General features: G+C 43.7%; 1 protein-coding gene across 1 annotated transcript; it reads right to left on the bottom strand.

Annotated features, from left to right (window-relative positions):
- Positions 1–1,511: 1,511 nt before the first annotated feature.
- FIGF (c-fos induced growth factor (vascular endothelial growth factor D)) lies at positions 1,512–18,179 on the bottom strand. The gene is given in 8 exon segments (XM_006835691.1): positions 1,512–1,553; positions 1,555–1,642; positions 3,074–3,269; positions 5,507–5,607; positions 8,703–8,851; positions 12,136–12,326; positions 17,675–17,905; positions 18,170–18,179. Coding segments are annotated over 8 exon segments (1,008 nt in total).
- Positions 18,180–18,450: the final 271 nt, after the last annotated feature.

The raw sequence follows: 18,450 nt of genomic DNA, 5'->3' as shown, positions 1-18,450 counted from the left end.
CCATGAGGTTAGCAGCCTGTCTTGTAACCACTACGCTACCAGAGCTCCTTGGGTAGCACGAATAGTTAGTGTGCTAAGCTGCTAAGTGAATGTTTAAGTCCTCCCATGAGTACCTGGGAAGAAAGTAAAAGAAGCAAAAATCATCAGCCATTGAAAACCCTATGGAGCTCAGTTCTGCCCTGACATCCATGGGTCACCAAGAATGTGAAATGACTTAATGGCAACTGGTTAATGTATGTACATATATGTAAGATGCATATGTGTGCAATTTATCTATCTATGAAAGATGTTATGGGAGGGGCAGCAAATTTTAATTGATTTGCCTTGCTTCTAAATTTGCAAGTTATTTGCTTTGCTGATGCAGTACGCCAACTTTTCCAACCTTCACCAACAAGCTATTTATGGAATTTGTTTGTGAGAGAGACAAGTGACATCCAAAGGCTTCCTCGCCCTTTCTGGACAGCCGTGGAACAGAGCTGAGATGTGATGAGGCTGAGAGTTTCAGCAAGTGCAGAAACGTGAAGCTAGAGGCAGCCAGAAGAAATCTTGGCTTTCCAAGATGTCAGGGGCATCTGGTAGGTTCGCTTCCATGACAGGTTAGGGGGTTAGTCAAGTTTCATTTAATCTCAAAGGAAAGGAGGATTCGCAGTGTGCTCTTAGGTCATGTTTGCCTACTCTGGTATAAAGCCTTAAGGTTCCCAGCGATCAGTTTCTCAAACTTCCCATCTCTCTCCACCTCCGACTTCTAAATTATTTTCTCTTAAAAACCTGTGTTTGCTTTAGCCTAAAATTTAGAGTGGAAGCACGTAGAATTACACGAGAGTTTATGGCCTGAATAATGGTGTTTATTTTCTTTAAATACACTTAAATATGAAACCTTGAACAATAGTTCAGTAGACTTGGAAACTACAAGCTGGGGAGTACTCAGAAAATCAGTGCGGGTCTTATGAACCAAATTATGTAGACGAGAGAACCCCAATAATTCACAAGAGCAAAGGACTCAGAGGCTACATAGAATTTCCTGATGTGCTTGGAGTAATCAGTCATCATATGGTACCTGTCACCACCCCAGGACGATTCTTTATTCACCACCAAACTGTGATGGGGAACGTGGTGGCTCTGCATGATAAACACTGGGCTGCAAACCACAAGGTCAGTGGTCCGAGCCCACCAGGCATTCCACGGGAAATAGATGATGCCTCAGAAACCCTATACTGGGGTCGCTATGAGTCAGCATCAACTCGACGGCACTTAACAACAACAACAACAAACACATGGTGACACGCCATTTCTGTTCTTCAATCCTTTGTGAGGAGGAGGAATCTTCAGCTAGAAGACATCTATCATGAGCCATGGACTACTTAGCAGGTGTTGCAAGGCTGGGGATTCACCCTGACACTATGAACAGTGGATTTTTTCTGACACCTGGGAGAAACAGTGATTTCAACTTGGCAAAGCAGCATGCTGTTTACAATGGCAGGGGGGTGGGGAACATGAGAGCAAAAGCAGATTCAGAGCTGTTTTGGGCTTTGGAACCCATGGGCAGCTCGTTTTTTCCTTTGGAAAGCATCAGTGCTTTGCATATGCGGGTTTTCCATTAGCACATGTTCTGGTGGATGTGAAAGGAGCGATCGTTCTCACAGCTGTGGCAAAAGGAAATAAACAGGAGATTTCAGAATTAAGGTTTGAATTCAAAGGAATGATTCTGTTCTGATTTAAGCCATCAAAGTAAAAATATACACATATGCATACATATCTGGACTGGTATGCACAACTGAACTGATAACTGCAAGGTCACCAGTTCAAACCCACTAGCTGCTCTGGGAACCCCTATATAGGGTTGCTATGAGGTTGAACTGACTTGAAGGCATACAGCAACATACATACCTATAATGTGAGAGATTGAACCAAAGTGTTTGCTGATCTGAAACCCCTCTTTCAGTTTAGAAATGGCACTTTAGGATCAGCACTGGACTAACCACAAGGTTGACAGTTCAAACCCACCAGCTGCTTCTTGGAAACGCTATACAGTGTCGCTATGTGTTGGAACCAACTTGACAGCACTAGACAACAACAACAAATCAATATAAACCAACTAGTTACTGCTGAGACAAGTCTGCTCATGGCAGCCCCATGTGTGTCAGAATAGAACTGTGCTCCATAAGGTTTTCAATGGCTGAGTTTTCAGAAACAAAACGCCAGCCCTTTCTTCCAAGGTACCTCTAGGTGACTAGAACCTCCAACTTTTTAGTTAGCAGCTGAACTAACTAATGCCAACAAGTTAATTCTGACTCATGTTGCTGTTTTAGTGTCGTGGAGTTGCCTGTAAAGTGTTTCTGAGGAGCAGCTGGTAAGTTTGAACCACCGACCTTGGACTAGATAGATAGATAGATAGATAGATAGATAGATAGATAGATAGATAGATAGATTGTTTCACAAATTTACATATCATAGCTGACCTATCTAAAGTTTCTGAGATAGTAAATCTTTACAGGACTAGACAGCTGCTGTTGGGTTTGAACTACCAATCTTCCTGTTAGCAGTCCACTGTTTATCCTACAGAGACACCAGGGATCTGAGGTTGGTTGTGGTTGTGTGTCACCGAATCTGTTCTGACTAATAGAGACCCTGTATAGGGTTTCCAAAACTGTAAATCTTTATGGGAGCAGAAAGCCTCATTTGTCTCCTGTGGAGTGGCTAATAGATTTGAACTGCTGACTTTATGGTTAGCATCCCAGTTTGCAATCCACTATGCTACAGGGGCGTCTTATATTTTCTTGATTTCATAATTAACCATCACTCTTTTGTTGTTAAGTGCTGTCGGGTTAGTTCCGACTGATAGTGACCCTGTATAGGGTTTCCAAGTAGCAGCTAGTGAGTTTTAACTGTCGAACTTGTGGTTCATATCCAGTGCTGATCCTACAGTGCCACACCAGAAGTATATGCTCTTTTTTATTCCCTAGTTACCAAATCTCTTTTATTACCCCCCCAAAAATTGTTCTTTGCAATGGCATTTACATTTATATTCCATGTGGATGTATGGAATCAAGGCGAAAGTGGAACGGCTATTCCCCTGCAGGTGTCTGGGTGAAGGATCTTTTGCTTCTGACAGCAGCTCTCTGGACTTTCTCTGCACTCAAAGCAACTGCAGTTTTCCGGGTGCTGAATGAGATCTTGGGGACACGGTGCTCTACAGACACACTGACAACGATCTTCATCAAACTTCATGTGCGGCCCGCAGAGCGCCAGTTCCCGGAGATGAGAGTGCTCTAAACAGAAATAGAAAAGTGTTTGGGTAACTGAGCCCGGATCATATGACCCCTAGGCTGCCTAGTTTACAGTATCTTAAAATAAGTTGGATTTCCCCTTTCTGAAAGATTTGAGTCCCTCACCCCTTCATAGAGGGATGGAGATTTGCTTTAGAATTTATAGTACAATGGTGAAACTTACGTGAGTTCTTGAGCTTGAGATGAAAAATATTTTTTGGATAACATTTTCAGAGCTTTTAAGGTTAGTGACTTGTTAAAACTGGAAAATTCTCCCTGCAGTTATCAATAATAAATATAGGGGGCCAAGGATCATATGAGTTGGACTCTGCTTTAGTGACTCAAAGAGTCATGAGTTTTTAACCAGTTGCCATGGAGCTGATTTTGACTTCTGATGACCCCATTTGTGTTAGAGTATAACTATGCCCCATAAGGTTTCCAATGGCTGGTTTTTTAATTTTTAATTTATTTATTTTTTTGTAGTAGTAGTCCGCCACAACTTTTTTCCAAGCTGCCTTTGAGTGTACTTGAACTTCCAACCTTTCAATAAGCAACATACAAGCACGTTAGCATTTGCATCACCCAGGAACTTCTGAAGGCTAAGCCCTTAAAACTCATGCATTGATCACTAGGTGGCAGCAGAGATCCACGCAAAAACCTTTTAGGTGTAACCAGTTCTGTTCTTGGGCAGAGTGTCTTAAAGGAACAGTCCACATATGTTCTCTGAACTCCGGTAGGGTTATTGTCAAGGACTGTTCTCACTATCAGTCTGGGCAAGTTCAAAGGAACACAACACGTACAGGACACAGGGGAGCTGGGTAAATCAGCAACTAGCCAAGGGTGGTGGTGGTGGTTGTCAAGTACCATTGAGTCAGTTCCGACGCATAGTGATTGTGTTGGTTTGAACTGCTGACATTTTGGTGAGAAATCCATTGTTTATCCTACAGAGCCACACCAGGATTCAAGGTGTGAAATACCCTGAAAAAATATGGATTTCAATCCTTAGGGAGGTTGATGGGAGTCCTGGTGTGGTGCTGTGGGCTAATGCACTGGACTGCAAGGTCGGTTTGAACCTCAAGGTTGGTGGTTCAAGCTCACCAACTGCTCCTCTGAGTCAGCTTGACAGCACTTAACAACCACAGGAAGGTTGATGATGGGATAAAGATGTTTTGTCCTCCATACTCCACCCTTTATCATTTTAATGAAGAACTTGATGACACTTTGCAAAGTAACTTTTTAAAAGTGTGGCCCTCTTGAGGATGGAAGAGAAGTACTGCATACTTTAAAATACAGAGGCAGGACCTCTCAATTTTTTCTTTAAAAATAAAATAATTGACAGTAATGACTTGGATCTAGCAAGATGAAATGAAACTGGACTCAGATTCCGTAACCCAAATATGTGCAATCAGAACAGAGGAGGCGCTGTGGAAACAAGGCAGGTGACTCAACAGTCATGGGTATAGACAAGATGCTCAGTGTATATCATCAATTTGAAGGGGTCACGGAGGAAGTGACAATGAACTTGGCCCACAGGAATGGGATCATGAGGGATGAAGTGATGGTGATGTAGGCAAACCCCGCCTCTCATGTCGATCATTGCTAGTTTCCATAAAGATCCCCTGCTTCTTCTCATGCCAACCCATCCATACCAGCCCATTTTCTTCTACGTGGCCACTAGGCTGATGTCACTGCAATTCACATGGGTAGTGTCAATCTCCTGCTTGGCACTTAGCAACACATTCAGGCTCTAGATCAAGCTCACAAGGTCCTTCCACTCCACCCCTGGAGGCCTGTCTGGCTTCCTCTCTTACGTGTCCCCAGCCTCTCCCATGTGTCCCTTCCACGCTGCCTCCAGTAGCCAACAGCAAAGATGTCAGTTTGAGGATTAAGGTGCGCCTGGCCCAAGTCTCATATGCATGTGAAAGCAGGACAGTGAAGAAGGAAGACCTTAGAAGAATTGATGCATTTGAGTTATGGTGTTGGAGGAGAATATTGAAAGTGCCTTGAAGCCGAGATGGCCACACTTCATCTCTCATACTTGGGCATGTTGTCAGGAGGGACCAGTCCCAGGAGAAGGACCAGTCCTAGGAGAAGGCAAAATGGCGGGTCAGCAAAAAACAGGAGGAAGACCTCCAAGGAGATGGATTGAACACAGTGTTAGCAACCATGGGCTCAAGCATGACAAGAACTATGAGGATGATGCAGGGACAGCCTCAAGGACACCTGACAACAATAATTACCTTCCATTCCTCCAAGGGGATTCTCCTCCTGTAACACACATTTACATTTTTTGCTATCCCATAGCATGTCCACAGGACAGAGTTTCTTGGAATGGGGACACCTAGTAAAAGAAAACAATGAACCAGATTTAGACGCTTTAAAGGGTAATCATATATTTGGAACATCTTAACATGTCTCCCTGCGTCCTGGTATGGCACTGTGGGTTCATACACAGGACTGCAAACTCGGTTTGGACCACAAGGTCAGCAGTTCAAGCTCACCAGGCACTCCTAGGAAACCCTATACAGGGGTTGCTATAGGTTAGAACCGACTCGATGGCACTTAACAACAAAACATGTCTCTCATCCTTTGGACATATCATCATTATTCTGGGTAAAATGGAAGGTCAGCGAAAAAGAGCAAGACCCCCAAGACGATGGATTGGCACAGTGGCAGCACCAGTGGACTCTAGCGTAACAATGACTGGGAGGGGGGCGCAGGACTGGGCAGTGTTTAGTTCTGTTGTGTATAGGGTCGCTATGAGTCAGAGCTGACTCGACAGCACATAATAACAACCGCAACAACTGTTAACTGATATTTCTGAATGGGCTGTACAGTAAGAGATGGTAATTCTGAAATTCTGTACCATCGATTTGGAAACTAAACTGTCGTTTGGAAAAGTTACCACCTTTTTGGGAAGATTGGTATTAGAGAGTATACAAATTATAGCTGACAACAGAGTTTATTTACCAGATGTGAATACTGTTCTAGCATCGCTCCTAAACACTACCTTCTGTAAAACGGAGAGGAGAGCTTTGTCCAGGATAATGGAAACTGGGAGAAAACCAACAGTCCTCTTTTATTAGCTTTTGTTTGTGGGTAAGAGAGGTAGAGGTGTCTTCCGGCCTCGATGCTACCAGTACCAGGTATTGCCAAATCAACCGATTCGCAGCGACACAATGTGTAAAACTGTGTTCCCCAGCGTTTTCAGTGACGGAGTTTTGGAAGCAGATAAACAGACTCGAACCAAGTAACCACTGCCTGAGAGTTTATTCCGACGCACAGTGACCCTGTAGGACAGAGTAGAACTGCTCTCTAAGGTTGCCACTGCTGGCAATGTTTTCTGGGAGCAGACAACCTCATCTTTCTCCCAAGAATTGGCTTGTGGGTTTAAACTGACAATCCTGCGATGAACAGCCCAATGCTTATCCTGCAGCACCACCAGGGGTCCTTGGGGTGCCTTTGTTGTTGTGAAGTGCCATCGAGTCGATTCCAACCCATAGCGACCCTGTATAGGGTTTCCAAGGAGCGGCTGGTGAGCTGCAACCACAGACCTTACAGTTCCAATGACTTTGCAGTCTAGCGCATTAACCCACAGCGCCACACCAGTGCCTTTTAGGTGACTCAAACTACCAACCCTTCTGTTATCAGCCTAGTGACCTTTTGTGCCATCCATGGTCTTCTAGGCTCCATGTGATTTTATATATAACCACTGGCTCACCTTTTTAACCTCTACTCTCTCTCACACAACACGTTTATTGCTTCACTTTTGCAAAATGTCTGTAGCCAATTTGTTCCTTTATGATTTCCTTCAGTGTTTGTAATATGCCCTTCATCTGCTTCTCTACATTACTTTGCTCTTTTCCAAATCAGTATTCCTAATTTGGGTTGCAGAACACTTCGAAGTGTCATAATTTGTCTTATGAAGAATCACAAAATACTCTCAAGAAAAAGAAATGCACATCAAATGAATTTTCAGTCATTTTAATTTAAATAGAAACTTTTCCATTTGGAAATCATGAGAAGGAATGTCAGAAACCAGTCATTTCACCACTTTCCAATTTCAAGATTTAAACATAGAAACAGCTTGAGGTGAGTTTTGTTGATTACTGGTCTGGAAAAGGGAGCGTTTGTCAAACTGAAGGCCGGAGCACATTTTGACAACTGTATTAAAGCCCATTGCCATTGAGTTGAGTCTGACTGTTGGCAATCCCATGTCTTACAGAAGTAGAACGGCTCCATAGGGTTTTCTAGGCTATAATGTTTTTGGACATATAAAAATTTGGACATATTGTCCGGAGGGAACAGTCGCTGGAGAAGGATGTCATGCTGGGTAAGGTGGAGGGTCAGAGAAAAAGAGGAAGACCCCTAACGAGATGGATTGGCCAGGTGGCATCATTGATGGACTCAAGTGTGGCAGCAGTAGTGAGGTTGGCCCAAGATCGGACATTGTTTCGTTCTGCTGTGCATGGGGTCGCTATGAGTCGGTTCCGACTCGATGGCACCTGACAACAACAACAACAATGTTTTTGAAAGCAGATCACCAGGGTTTTCTTTCATGGCACCACTGGGTAAGTTCAAACCACCACCCTTTAGGTTAGTAGTTATAACCATTTGCATCACCCAGGGATTCCACTACTGTGATGTGTTTTGTTGCTGTTATTCTTGACCGTAGAAGAATTGACGTTTTTGTGTTATGGTGTTGGAGGAGAATATTAAAAGTGCCATGGGCTGCCAAAAAACCAATAAATACGTTGTGGAAGAAGTATAGCCAGAGTGCTCCATGGAGGCCAAGATGGCCAGACTTCGTCTCTCATCCTTAGGACATATTGTCAGAAGGGACCAGGCGCTGGAGAAGAATATCATGTTTGGTAAGGTGGAGGGTCAGAGAAAAAGAGGAAGACTTCCAATGAGATGGATTGGTCAAGTGGCATCATCGATGGACTCAAGCGTGGCAACAGTAATGAGGTTGGCCCAGGACCGGGCAATGTTTCGTTCTGCTGTGCATAAGGTCGCTATGGGTCGGTACCGATTCGATGGCACCTAACAACAACAATATTCTTGAGTGTTGTCGAGTCAGTTCTGACTCATACCAGCCCTATATAAGGTTTCCAAGGAGTGGCTGGTGGGTTTGAACCACCAACCTCTGGGATTAGCAGTCCAGCGCCTCACCAGGACTCCACCAGTGTAATAGACATTTCATATTAAGAACATAGGAGTTCACAAAGAGCCATGCGCAGTTTTTTTTGGTCCTACTGCAATACTCATCTAGCACTTAATATAAAATATGTTTGTCAAAAACGTATTACCAGTAGCGCTAAAGGCTAAAGAACTTGGCAGAACAGCAATAAGTTTACAGTCATCAAATGGGAAGTACTCTGCATACAGCTTTAACAAAGGCAAGAACGTGTGCAATTGAGTAAAAGAATAGCTTACCGATCTTCTTCCGGGAGCTGGACGGACCTTCTGATAATTGAATGTGGACGGCGGGGAGCCGTTGACACGCACTTACAGCCTGTATGATTGGCGACTTTCACAGGCACCAATGCTGGTACTGATGTCAAAGGTACTGAAATCTCAAAGAGCTATGGCAGGAAAGATAACCATGAATACCTATGTATTTCTAAAACCCAATTTCTAAACAACAAAAACATGATTGTCTTTATCCTTTAATGGTATTAACTTTAGCAAAGTTGACCATTAAGAATACAGCCAATAATGATAAGCAGCGGCATGCAAGAAAGCTGTGAGTTGGGAGAACAGGGTTGTTGCCAACTTGGCCAAGTGTTTAAGTTTGGTCAAACCGCTTTACTTTCTGGTGTCTCTGGTACCCTTGGAAAGCAGCATTGTAACGATGAAATGAGGTTATGGGTATTAAGATTCTTTGAAATTTGGGCAGATTTGTTCATTGTTTGAAACTATTTCCTTTTCCTTTCCCATACCATCTCCACTGAAGGACTAAAGTTTTCTGTCCGATGACCTTGGACTTGGTCCTGCTTTGGTCAATGCCATAAGGACAAACTTGAACAGTGCATGGATTGTGAGACGTGTTCTCTGCTGTGTATGCCACAGTCATGAGGAAAACAAGATCTGGCTGGCCGCTGGTCCAAAGGATGAAGAACCCCGGGAGCAGACCGGAACCTGCAGCTGAGCATCCAACCCTGCCTGGCTCACTCTCCAATAATCAAACTTGGGCACATGAGTGAGAATTGCTGTTTGAAGCTGCTGAGTGTTAGGGCATTTGTTACTCAGTGCTGTGTACTAATAGCTGACTGATGCAAGATCGTGCATACACGAATAATTAGAGCGCACACTTATGTTATTCTTCCTATGTCTCCGTATGCCAGACCCTGCTGTAAGTATTTTTCTATGAATCCACTTAGCCCTTATAACAATGTTATGGGGTGGGTGTTTTACTATCCCCATCCTTACAGATATACACAGAGATTGTATAACTTGCCTAAAGCCACACAGCTATTGGTTAGGAGAGAGGGGATTTGAAGCTGGGTGATCTACTCTAAGGAGTCCTGGTGTGGTGCTGGAGGATAGGACACTGTACCACAAAGTTGATTTGATCCACAAGGTTGGCGGTTCAAACTCACCAGCCATTCCTCAGAAACCCTATACAGGGCTGGTATGAGTTGGAACCGACTCGGCAGCAATTAACAGCAGCAATAGGAATCTACTCTAAAGTCAGAGGTGAAGCTCTTAGGAATCCGTTTTATTGCTTTAAAGAAAGGAAATTGATGCCACAAGAAGAAGCCATCTGGGACCTTGGCCAGCAGAACTCACAGAAATGTCAATTACTTGGTTTCTAGAGTGGTTCTATAATGTACAGAAGAATTTGAGCTTGATTTCTATTCTATCATCCTGCCATGCACTTCTCATTATACAGAGTATTCACTTAGCCCACAACTTTGGGGTGAGAGGCAGTTTTGTTGTTTTGTTTTGTTTTTATTAACCAGTGTTCAAAAAGAACACTGATGGAGTAGTGGGTAAGCACTGGGCTGCTAACCACAAGGCCAGCGCTTCAAACCTACCAGCCGTTCCACAGGAGAAAGATGAAGCTGTCTGCTCTCGTAAAAATTTAGTCTTGGAAGCCCTCCAGGGCCGCACTATTCTGTTCTATAGAGTTGCTCTGAGTCAGACTCTACTTGAGAGCAGTGGGTCAGTTGAATGGTGTTGAAACACACATATTTGAAAAGAAAATCTGCTGTATACTTATACTGACGTACACTCTTTAAAATACTCATTTGTTGAGTGCGGTAGACACAATAAAGCGCTCAACTGTTTCGTAAGTGGAAACAATCCATTAAAACTGTGTTTGCTCTTTCAACGTGTAATGGAACTCACATGAGTCTAAGGAAGAGACTGTTTTTAGAATGTTTACTTTGCAGAAACTTCACCTTCTGACATACAATGTTCCAGCTATACCCCAGGGTATAGCTGGTCTGCAAGCTTTGCTTCTGCCAATAGTTGGGGCTGAGTCATCCTTGAATCATCTCCCCCGCCTAAATTGTCAAACAGTAGTGGTCAGAGCTTCCAGAAGCTCCAAGATTCTGTAAAAGGAGGTAAATGAAGAAACACTCCAATTTAAGGGCTATTTGGGGAATGGGTAGTTACAGTTAAGGATAGTTAACCTATTACAATGGGGTGTGGTGCTGTAGAATAAGCACTGGACTGCTAACTGCAAGATTGGAGGCTCAAATCCACCTGCCGCTCCTTGGAAACCCTATATAGGGGAGCTATGAATCAGAACAGACTCAAAGGAGCTCTGGTAGCGTAGTGGTTACGAGCTGGGCTGTGAACCGCAAGGTCAGCAGTTCGAAACTACAAGCTGCTCCGCGGGAGAAAGTTAAGGCTTTCTGCTCCCGTAAAGATTTCCAGCCTTGGAAACCCTGTACAGGGTCACTATGGGTCGGAACCGACTCAACGGTGCTTAACAACAACAACAATCAAAAGGGATGTCATTTGATTTGTGGGTTTTTAAGATCATTTTCTTAAGTGTGTTACTACTGCTCCCCTGTGCAGCACTGACTTGACTTATATTTGAAAACAATATTGTAGTGACAGAATGAAAAACTGAGTGAGAACAAAGGGGATTTGAAAAGATGGAGAGGTGCTTTCTTCCATGGGGATTGTGGAACTATGTTCAAAGCTCTTTTGTGCTGGACAGTCTTGGTTTGTCCCTCCCGAGACGCCATCCTCTAACCTTCCTTCTTCACCTGACTCTGTGCCTAAAGAGAGTGACCTTCACTTATCGGGCCTCTTTGCCAGGCTAGGTGGCCCTGTGGCCACCACTCCTGCAATCCATTTCTCTCTAAGTGCCCATACTGCCCCCTCCCCTTGCCTTATCAATCTAAGGGTGAGATTGTTAACCTCGTGCCTCCATGGCCCTTCCTCATTCCCCTAAGCCTGCCCACCCTCCTCATCAAATTCATCGTGCTCACTGCAACTGAGCAACACAGAACCCAACCTTCAGACCGCGAAGCTGTCTTGTTTCCTAACACTTTGCTCCAGTCATGGCTATATGGGTTTCCAGTTCTTGACATTATAGCTTCAGAGAGAGAATAACTGAATTGAGTTCAGGCTCTGGAGCCTCGTGGACATGGGTTTGAACCCCAGTTCGGCCTCTCACTAGCCTAGTGACTTTGGGGAAGTTACCTCTCTGAGCCTCTATTTTCTCATCTCTTGAAGGGGCTAATAAAATACTTACCTTTGCCGCTTAGTTCAGGACTTAAATGAGATAACACACATCAAGCACTGAGCAGGGCGCTTGGTGGCAAGGTAGCAAGGTGGCTGCCAACACAGCACCATTAGAGTCACCAGGCCGACCTGGGGGAGGGCCCGCTGACTGACGGCCTCCTACCTGCTTGGAGATGTACGAGGTGCTGGTGTTGACGCAGACCAAACTCTCTTCATTGCAGCAGCCGCCACAGCGGAACACGTTCACGCAGGGAGGCTTGAAGAATGTGTTGGTGCTCTGCCCCAGCTCGCTGGCCACCTCCACGCATGTCTCCCTCGGGCTGCACTGGGTTTTCTGCCACTCCTCGTCTATAGCTGTGGAGAGGAAGCGAGCTTGTAGCTCAGGGTTACGTAGGTCTAACACATTCATGTTGTCACTGTAGGATCAGCACTGGGCTGCTAACCACCAGGTCAGTGGTTCAAACCTACTTTCGGTTAGCGGCCAAGCCCTTTCATCATTGCACCACTAGGATACCTTCTTAAACATTCAGAGAATGTAGTTCCTTTACTTTTCTTTATAGTATATAATGACATTGGATACATCTGGAAAAACTGACCACTAAGTAAATGAAATCCTGGTATGGCGCTGTAGGATAAAGCACTGGACCTGCAAGGTCGGTGGTTCAAGGTCCCCAGCTGCTTCTTAGAAACCCTATACAGGGTCTCTATGAATCAGAACAGACTCGACAGCATTTAACAACAGCAACAACAAGGAAATAAAAGGAAGTACATAGAGAAATAACATAGGGTGCTGGTGGTGGCGTGCCATCGAGGCGGTTCCAACTCACAGTGACCCGAGGCCATAAATATTCACGGGAAGAGAAAGCCTCATCGATGAGTTCTCCTGTAGAGCAGCTGGTGGATTCAAACTGTTGACCTTGCGGTTAGCAGGCCAACTCCTAACGTACTATGCCATCTGGGCTCTTTGAAATAACATGTCAATGCTATTTATTAAGCAATTTACAGGATATAACTGGATAGAATTGCTTTTATTCAGCAAGGTATGGATAGGTTTAGGTACCATCAAGAAATACAGTCTGTTGGTTACTTAAAAAACTATACCTGTTGCCGCAAATTCAATTCTGACTCATATTGACTTTTTAGGGCAGATTAGAACTGCCCTATAGGGTTTCTGAGGCTGTAATCTTTACAGAAAGTGTCCTAGTGGAGCAGTGGGTTAAGCATTGCGCTGCTAATAGAAAGGTTTGAACCCACCAGCCAGTCTTCAGAAGAACAGAGAGTCACAGCGTCAGAAACCCTCTGGGGCAGTTTCACTTTGTCCTATAAGGTCAGAATGGACTTAAAGACAGTGGATTTGAATTTTTACAGAAGCGGATTGCCACTTTGTTCTGCTGCTGAGTAGCTGCTGGGTTTGAACTGCCAACCTTTCTGTTAGTAGCTGAGCACTTAACCAGTGTGCTACACAGGTCTTCATTAAATAACCTTGTGGTTAGCAGTCCCATGCTCCGCACCAGGACTCCTAATGGAGACTGGCATTACTGGGAAAATAATAGGGGGTGGTGGTGGTGGTATCTTGCTCGACGAACAATCAAGACTCCAGGCTAGAAAATCGCATCATTTGAAATGAAGCTGGTTAGTCTAGCTAATTGGAGGAAAAAAGAAAGAGAGAAAAAGGCCTCTGGAAATCAAAAGCCAATCTTTCCCATGAAGCAGTATTTGTGTTGCTCTCATAAATTAGCTATTTTTAAAACTGATTTTGCCATGTTGATACTTAATATTGGATAGGCCTCTCTATGGGTGTTTTTGGGAAAAGAGTAAATTATATGATATGGACAACATTTTAAGACATCCTTGCTATGGAACTGCAGAGTTTATCCTATGTTGGAGGGGGGTGAAAACCCTCTTGTGGCGGTGCTGCTGCTAAATTCACTCCCCAAAATCCTTTCCTCGTAGTATCCCCTCCCTTGGGTCAGCCTGTTCCCTGGCTGTGGACTGGGTCTAGTTCATTGCTTCTGATACACTGAATGGACTCCTGAAGTGGTGCTGTAGGATCAGCCCTGGATTGTGAACTACAAGGTCAGCAGTTCAAACCCACCAGCTGCTCCTTGGAAACCCTATACAGGGTCACTATGAGTCGGAATCGACTCAATGGCACTTAGAAACGACAACAATGAACTGAAGAGAGCAAGAAGTGATGGGAAGCCACTGTCATGATGATGGTACAAAAGACTGACTTCCGCCTTTCCATCAACCTCTCTTTTCACTCTGGCATCTCTCACTCTCTCTCTCTTGTCTTCTTGGTTTGTATATTTTGATGAAGCTAGCTACCGTGTTGGGACTTTGGCCAACAACTGACGAGGAGCTGAGACAATGGTCCAACAGCTTATGAGGAATTGAATCCTGCCAACATCCATCGAGTGAACTTGGAAAGGGATCCTGAAACAATTGAGTCTTAGGATGAATGTGGTCCAAGCTGACATCTTAATTATAGATCATCTCCTGAGAAACCTTGAAGAAGACACCCCTAACTAAACCATGACTAGGCTCCTGATGCACAGAAATGGTGAGATAAAACATTAAGCCAGTACCACCTTTATTCTAGCAACACTAAATTATATTGTTCTTATCCCAGGCTGCTCTGGATTCCCATATATATTAGCATAGTTTCATCTCTGCTTGAAGTACAGATATAACATTACTTTTTGAGATGTTACTCCAGTCTCTCAACTACTCCCTTAAAACAATTTTTCCATTTCCACCCCCTTCATCCCAGTTTTCCTCATATATTCCTTCTTCAAACACTGAAAACACAAAATGCAAGATGTTTGGGTAGCTGAAGAGATACAGATATTATACAATTCACCTAAGATTTTTTTTTTTCTTTTTCCTACTAAAATCTTGAGTCATGAAAAACCTTTGAAATTTTTCTGATTATGAATATTTCTCTAAAAAGCCTGAGGGCTATAAAATGAGACAGGATTTGCTCAATTAGCTGTAAATCAAGGTCACTATTAGGGATCATGAATCCTTGAACAAATAAACAATCAACTTACAACAACATTCTTTATTTCCGATTCTACTTAAAGGTGGCTTTCCATTTGCTTTTTTTTTTTTTTTTTCCACTTTTATGAAGCTAAGTTTTGAAAATTAGAGCTGGTAAGATTTTTATCAAAAGCACATGTTAATTATGACCAATGTTACCAGCCTCCTTAATTCCATGGGATAGTTAAGATTTTGTGCCAACTTGACTGGGCCAGGATTCCCAGTGGTTTGGCAGTTGAGATGTAGTAATCCCCATGGTGAAGCCTAATACAGTTGAATTAACTCTATGATGATTGGCTATGAGCAGTGTAGTTAACTCTATGATGATTGGCTATGAGCAGTGTAGTTAACTCTATGATGATTGGCTACGAGCAGGCATATGATCTGGATCTTGCATCTGGCTTGTCTTCCAACCCCTGGTTCTTTGGACTTGAGCCAGTGGCTTGCTGTATTATCTGTCTGCCTACCTGCTGATCTTACTTCATCTGACCCGGACTTGGGACTCTCCCACTTCTACAGTTGTGAGCCATTTCCTTGATATAAACTTCTATTTACATACACACACACACACATATGTACATATATAAGTTTCACTAGTTTCGCTTCTCTAGAGAAGTCAGCCTAAGACATTCCACTATTCTTTACTACAGCCCAGAAGAACTTCTCTGGCTCCAGGAACTAGCCTGAGCCCACGTAGCACACGGATTCATTACTGCTCCTCACTCAGCTGGATGAGCCCCCATGTCATGAGGAGAGAGCTGATAAGAGTTCTGATCTCCATCATCTTTCATGCTTTCCTCCTTAGAACCTGTCAGAGTTAGTGACCTTTTCTATCACCTAGTACCAACTCGATGGCACTTAACAACAGTCTTGGCTTAATGGGTCTACCTGCATCTTCAAAGAGTATCTCCATGTTACAGGTAACATGCTAACTATCACCTAGTACCAACTCGATGGCACTTAACAACAGTCTTGGCTTAATGGGTCTACCTGCATCTTCAAAGAGTATCTCCATGTTACAGGTAACATGCTAACTCACCACATAGAAATAACTCAAGCCTCAAATCCCTAGCTAAAGTGGGTTCTAGGTTGTTGTTCCAACCACTTCAACTCACTTAGATGCACAGTTGTACACATGGGCACACAGGGCCTTCTGCAGCCCCATGTACGTGGTATGTCTGATGGACATGGTCCAACCTGTGCAGTCAACAATGGAGACCTATGGCACCACACTGGCTATTTACAAATGGAAAAATAAAAGAACACTCAAGAGAGAAATAAAAGAATAATTTGGACTTTGTGGTCACTTTTAACTAAGCAATAAATACAATCAACTACCAAGTAATCATATGTAACCCAAATCTACAATGCCAACTCAGCATGGCCAGAGGACCTTCTTGTGTTGTTTTGACATGCCACCAAAAGGGTGATACGCCTAACTGGAAGGTCCCACAACTTTCTTTGGTAAGCATTGCGGTCATTATGACACCACAGTACATATGTATAAGTGTCTCCTTGTGACCAGCCACCATACTTGCCTAGGGAGTGATCATTTCTTCAATTTCCCATGATGCTATTTTCTAGGCAGGAGTCTTGAGTGTTTTGTCCAGCAGGATTCTCCCCATCCATTATTTTACTAGTAATACCAGTCACCACTAGAAGAGTGCTGGTGTGGTGCTGTAGGATCAGCACTAGACTGCTAACTGCAAGGTTGGTGGTTCAAACCCACCAGTTGCTCCTCAGAAAACTTATACAGTGTCTCTATGAGTCGGAACCAACTTGACAGCGCTAAACAACAACAAAAACCAGTCTCCATTATTACAACTCAGCTTCTAACTTTACTTTCTCATTTTTACTAAAAGTCACACAATTTGAAAGAAATTTTTTTTTAAAAGCTATATTTAATCTATGTTTGGTAAAGTGGAGGGTCTGAGAAAAAGAGGAAGTCCCCCAACGAGATGGATTGGCACAGTGGCAGCAGCAATGGGCTCAAACATAGCAACGATTGTGAGTTTGGCGCAGGACCAGGCAGTGTTTCGTTCTGCAGTGTGTAGGGTCATTATGAGTTGGTAACGACTTGATGGCACCTAACAACAACAATCTATTTGTGGGACTCCTAGTGTGGCACTGCAGGATCAGCACTGGACTTCAAACCACAAGGTTGGCAGTTCAAATCCACCAGCTAGCTGCTCCTCGGAAATTCTATACAGGGTTGGTATGAGTCAGAACCTACTCGATAGCACTTAACAACAACAATTTATTGGTATTTATCAATGTACATATGACAAGCAAATGCTCCTTTTTGGTGAATTGTTTTATTTTCTTGTAAATCCAAGGAGTGTTTTTTGGGTTTGTTTTCATTTCTATTAAGAACAGTCTTTGTGGATTTTTTTTCCCCCTTTTACATCCTTGAGTTAAATCTGTCTCTCTATTTTGAATTGTTCTCTTGTGTTGGTCTTGATGTTGAAATCAGATTGAATATGATTTCAATCAGATTCGCTGCTGAGTAAACAGGGAATCAGGACACTGAAGTGACGCCTGCACTGTGAAAGAAAGGCTCCCTCAGGATCTCCTTCTGACTCGTGCCTGCCCTCCTCCAATGTTTGGAAGGAGTTGGCACATTTATCTGGTGAAGAGAAAGGATTGGCCTCCACACCTACCTTTCAGTGTTTCAATGTCATAGAAAGTTGCCGCAAACCTGGTGGACCGATGAGACACTGAGCGAGAGTCGGCACTGTTGAAATCTTTGAGCTTTAGACGGCATCTCCACAGCTTCCAGTCCTCGGAGTGTGTGATTCGAAGCAATTCCTCCAAACTCGAGGCAGCCCTAATCTGCAGCTCAGATTGTTCTAGCATGGACTGAGATGCCTGCTTGGAAGAAAAAATACTGACTTAAAAGCCGCTACTGGAAAATAGTTTGGTGGTTCTTCAAAAAGTTAAACATAGAACTGTGATGTTGTTGATGTTGTTAAGTGCCATGGAGTTCATCCTGACTCATAGCAGCTCTGTATAGCATTCTGAGGAGATGCTGGTGAGTTTGAGCAGCCGGCCTTGCAGTACAAACCAACCTTGCAGTCCAGTGCCACGCAAGGACTCCAACTCCTAGGTGTAAACCAAAGTATCGAAAGCAGAAACCCAAACAGACACATGCCCACCAATGTTCATGGCAGCATTGTTCACAGTAACCAAAAGACGTACACAGCTCAAGTGTCCCATCAACATAGGAATGGATAAACAAAACGTGGTACATAAGCAGCTAGGGCCTTTAGATCCAGAGAGGGAGAGGGGCTGTGTGCTGACGACTGGGGGGCAGCCTTGCAGGGTATATATACCCTTTGGTTGGTTGATGATGCATGGAGGGGATTGTAACCATAGCAACGAAACGATATATGATAGGATGAATGTAAAACTAATGTTCTCCCATGTAAACTATCAC

Source organism: Chrysochloris asiatica, unplaced genomic scaffold (genome assembly GCF_000296735.1).
Source record: "Chrysochloris asiatica unplaced genomic scaffold, ChrAsi1.0 scaffold00018, whole genome shotgun sequence".
Classification (NCBI taxonomy): Eukaryota; Metazoa; Chordata; class Mammalia; order Afrosoricida; family Chrysochloridae; genus Chrysochloris; species Chrysochloris asiatica.
This window is presented reverse-complemented; position numbering and strand designations above follow the sequence as displayed.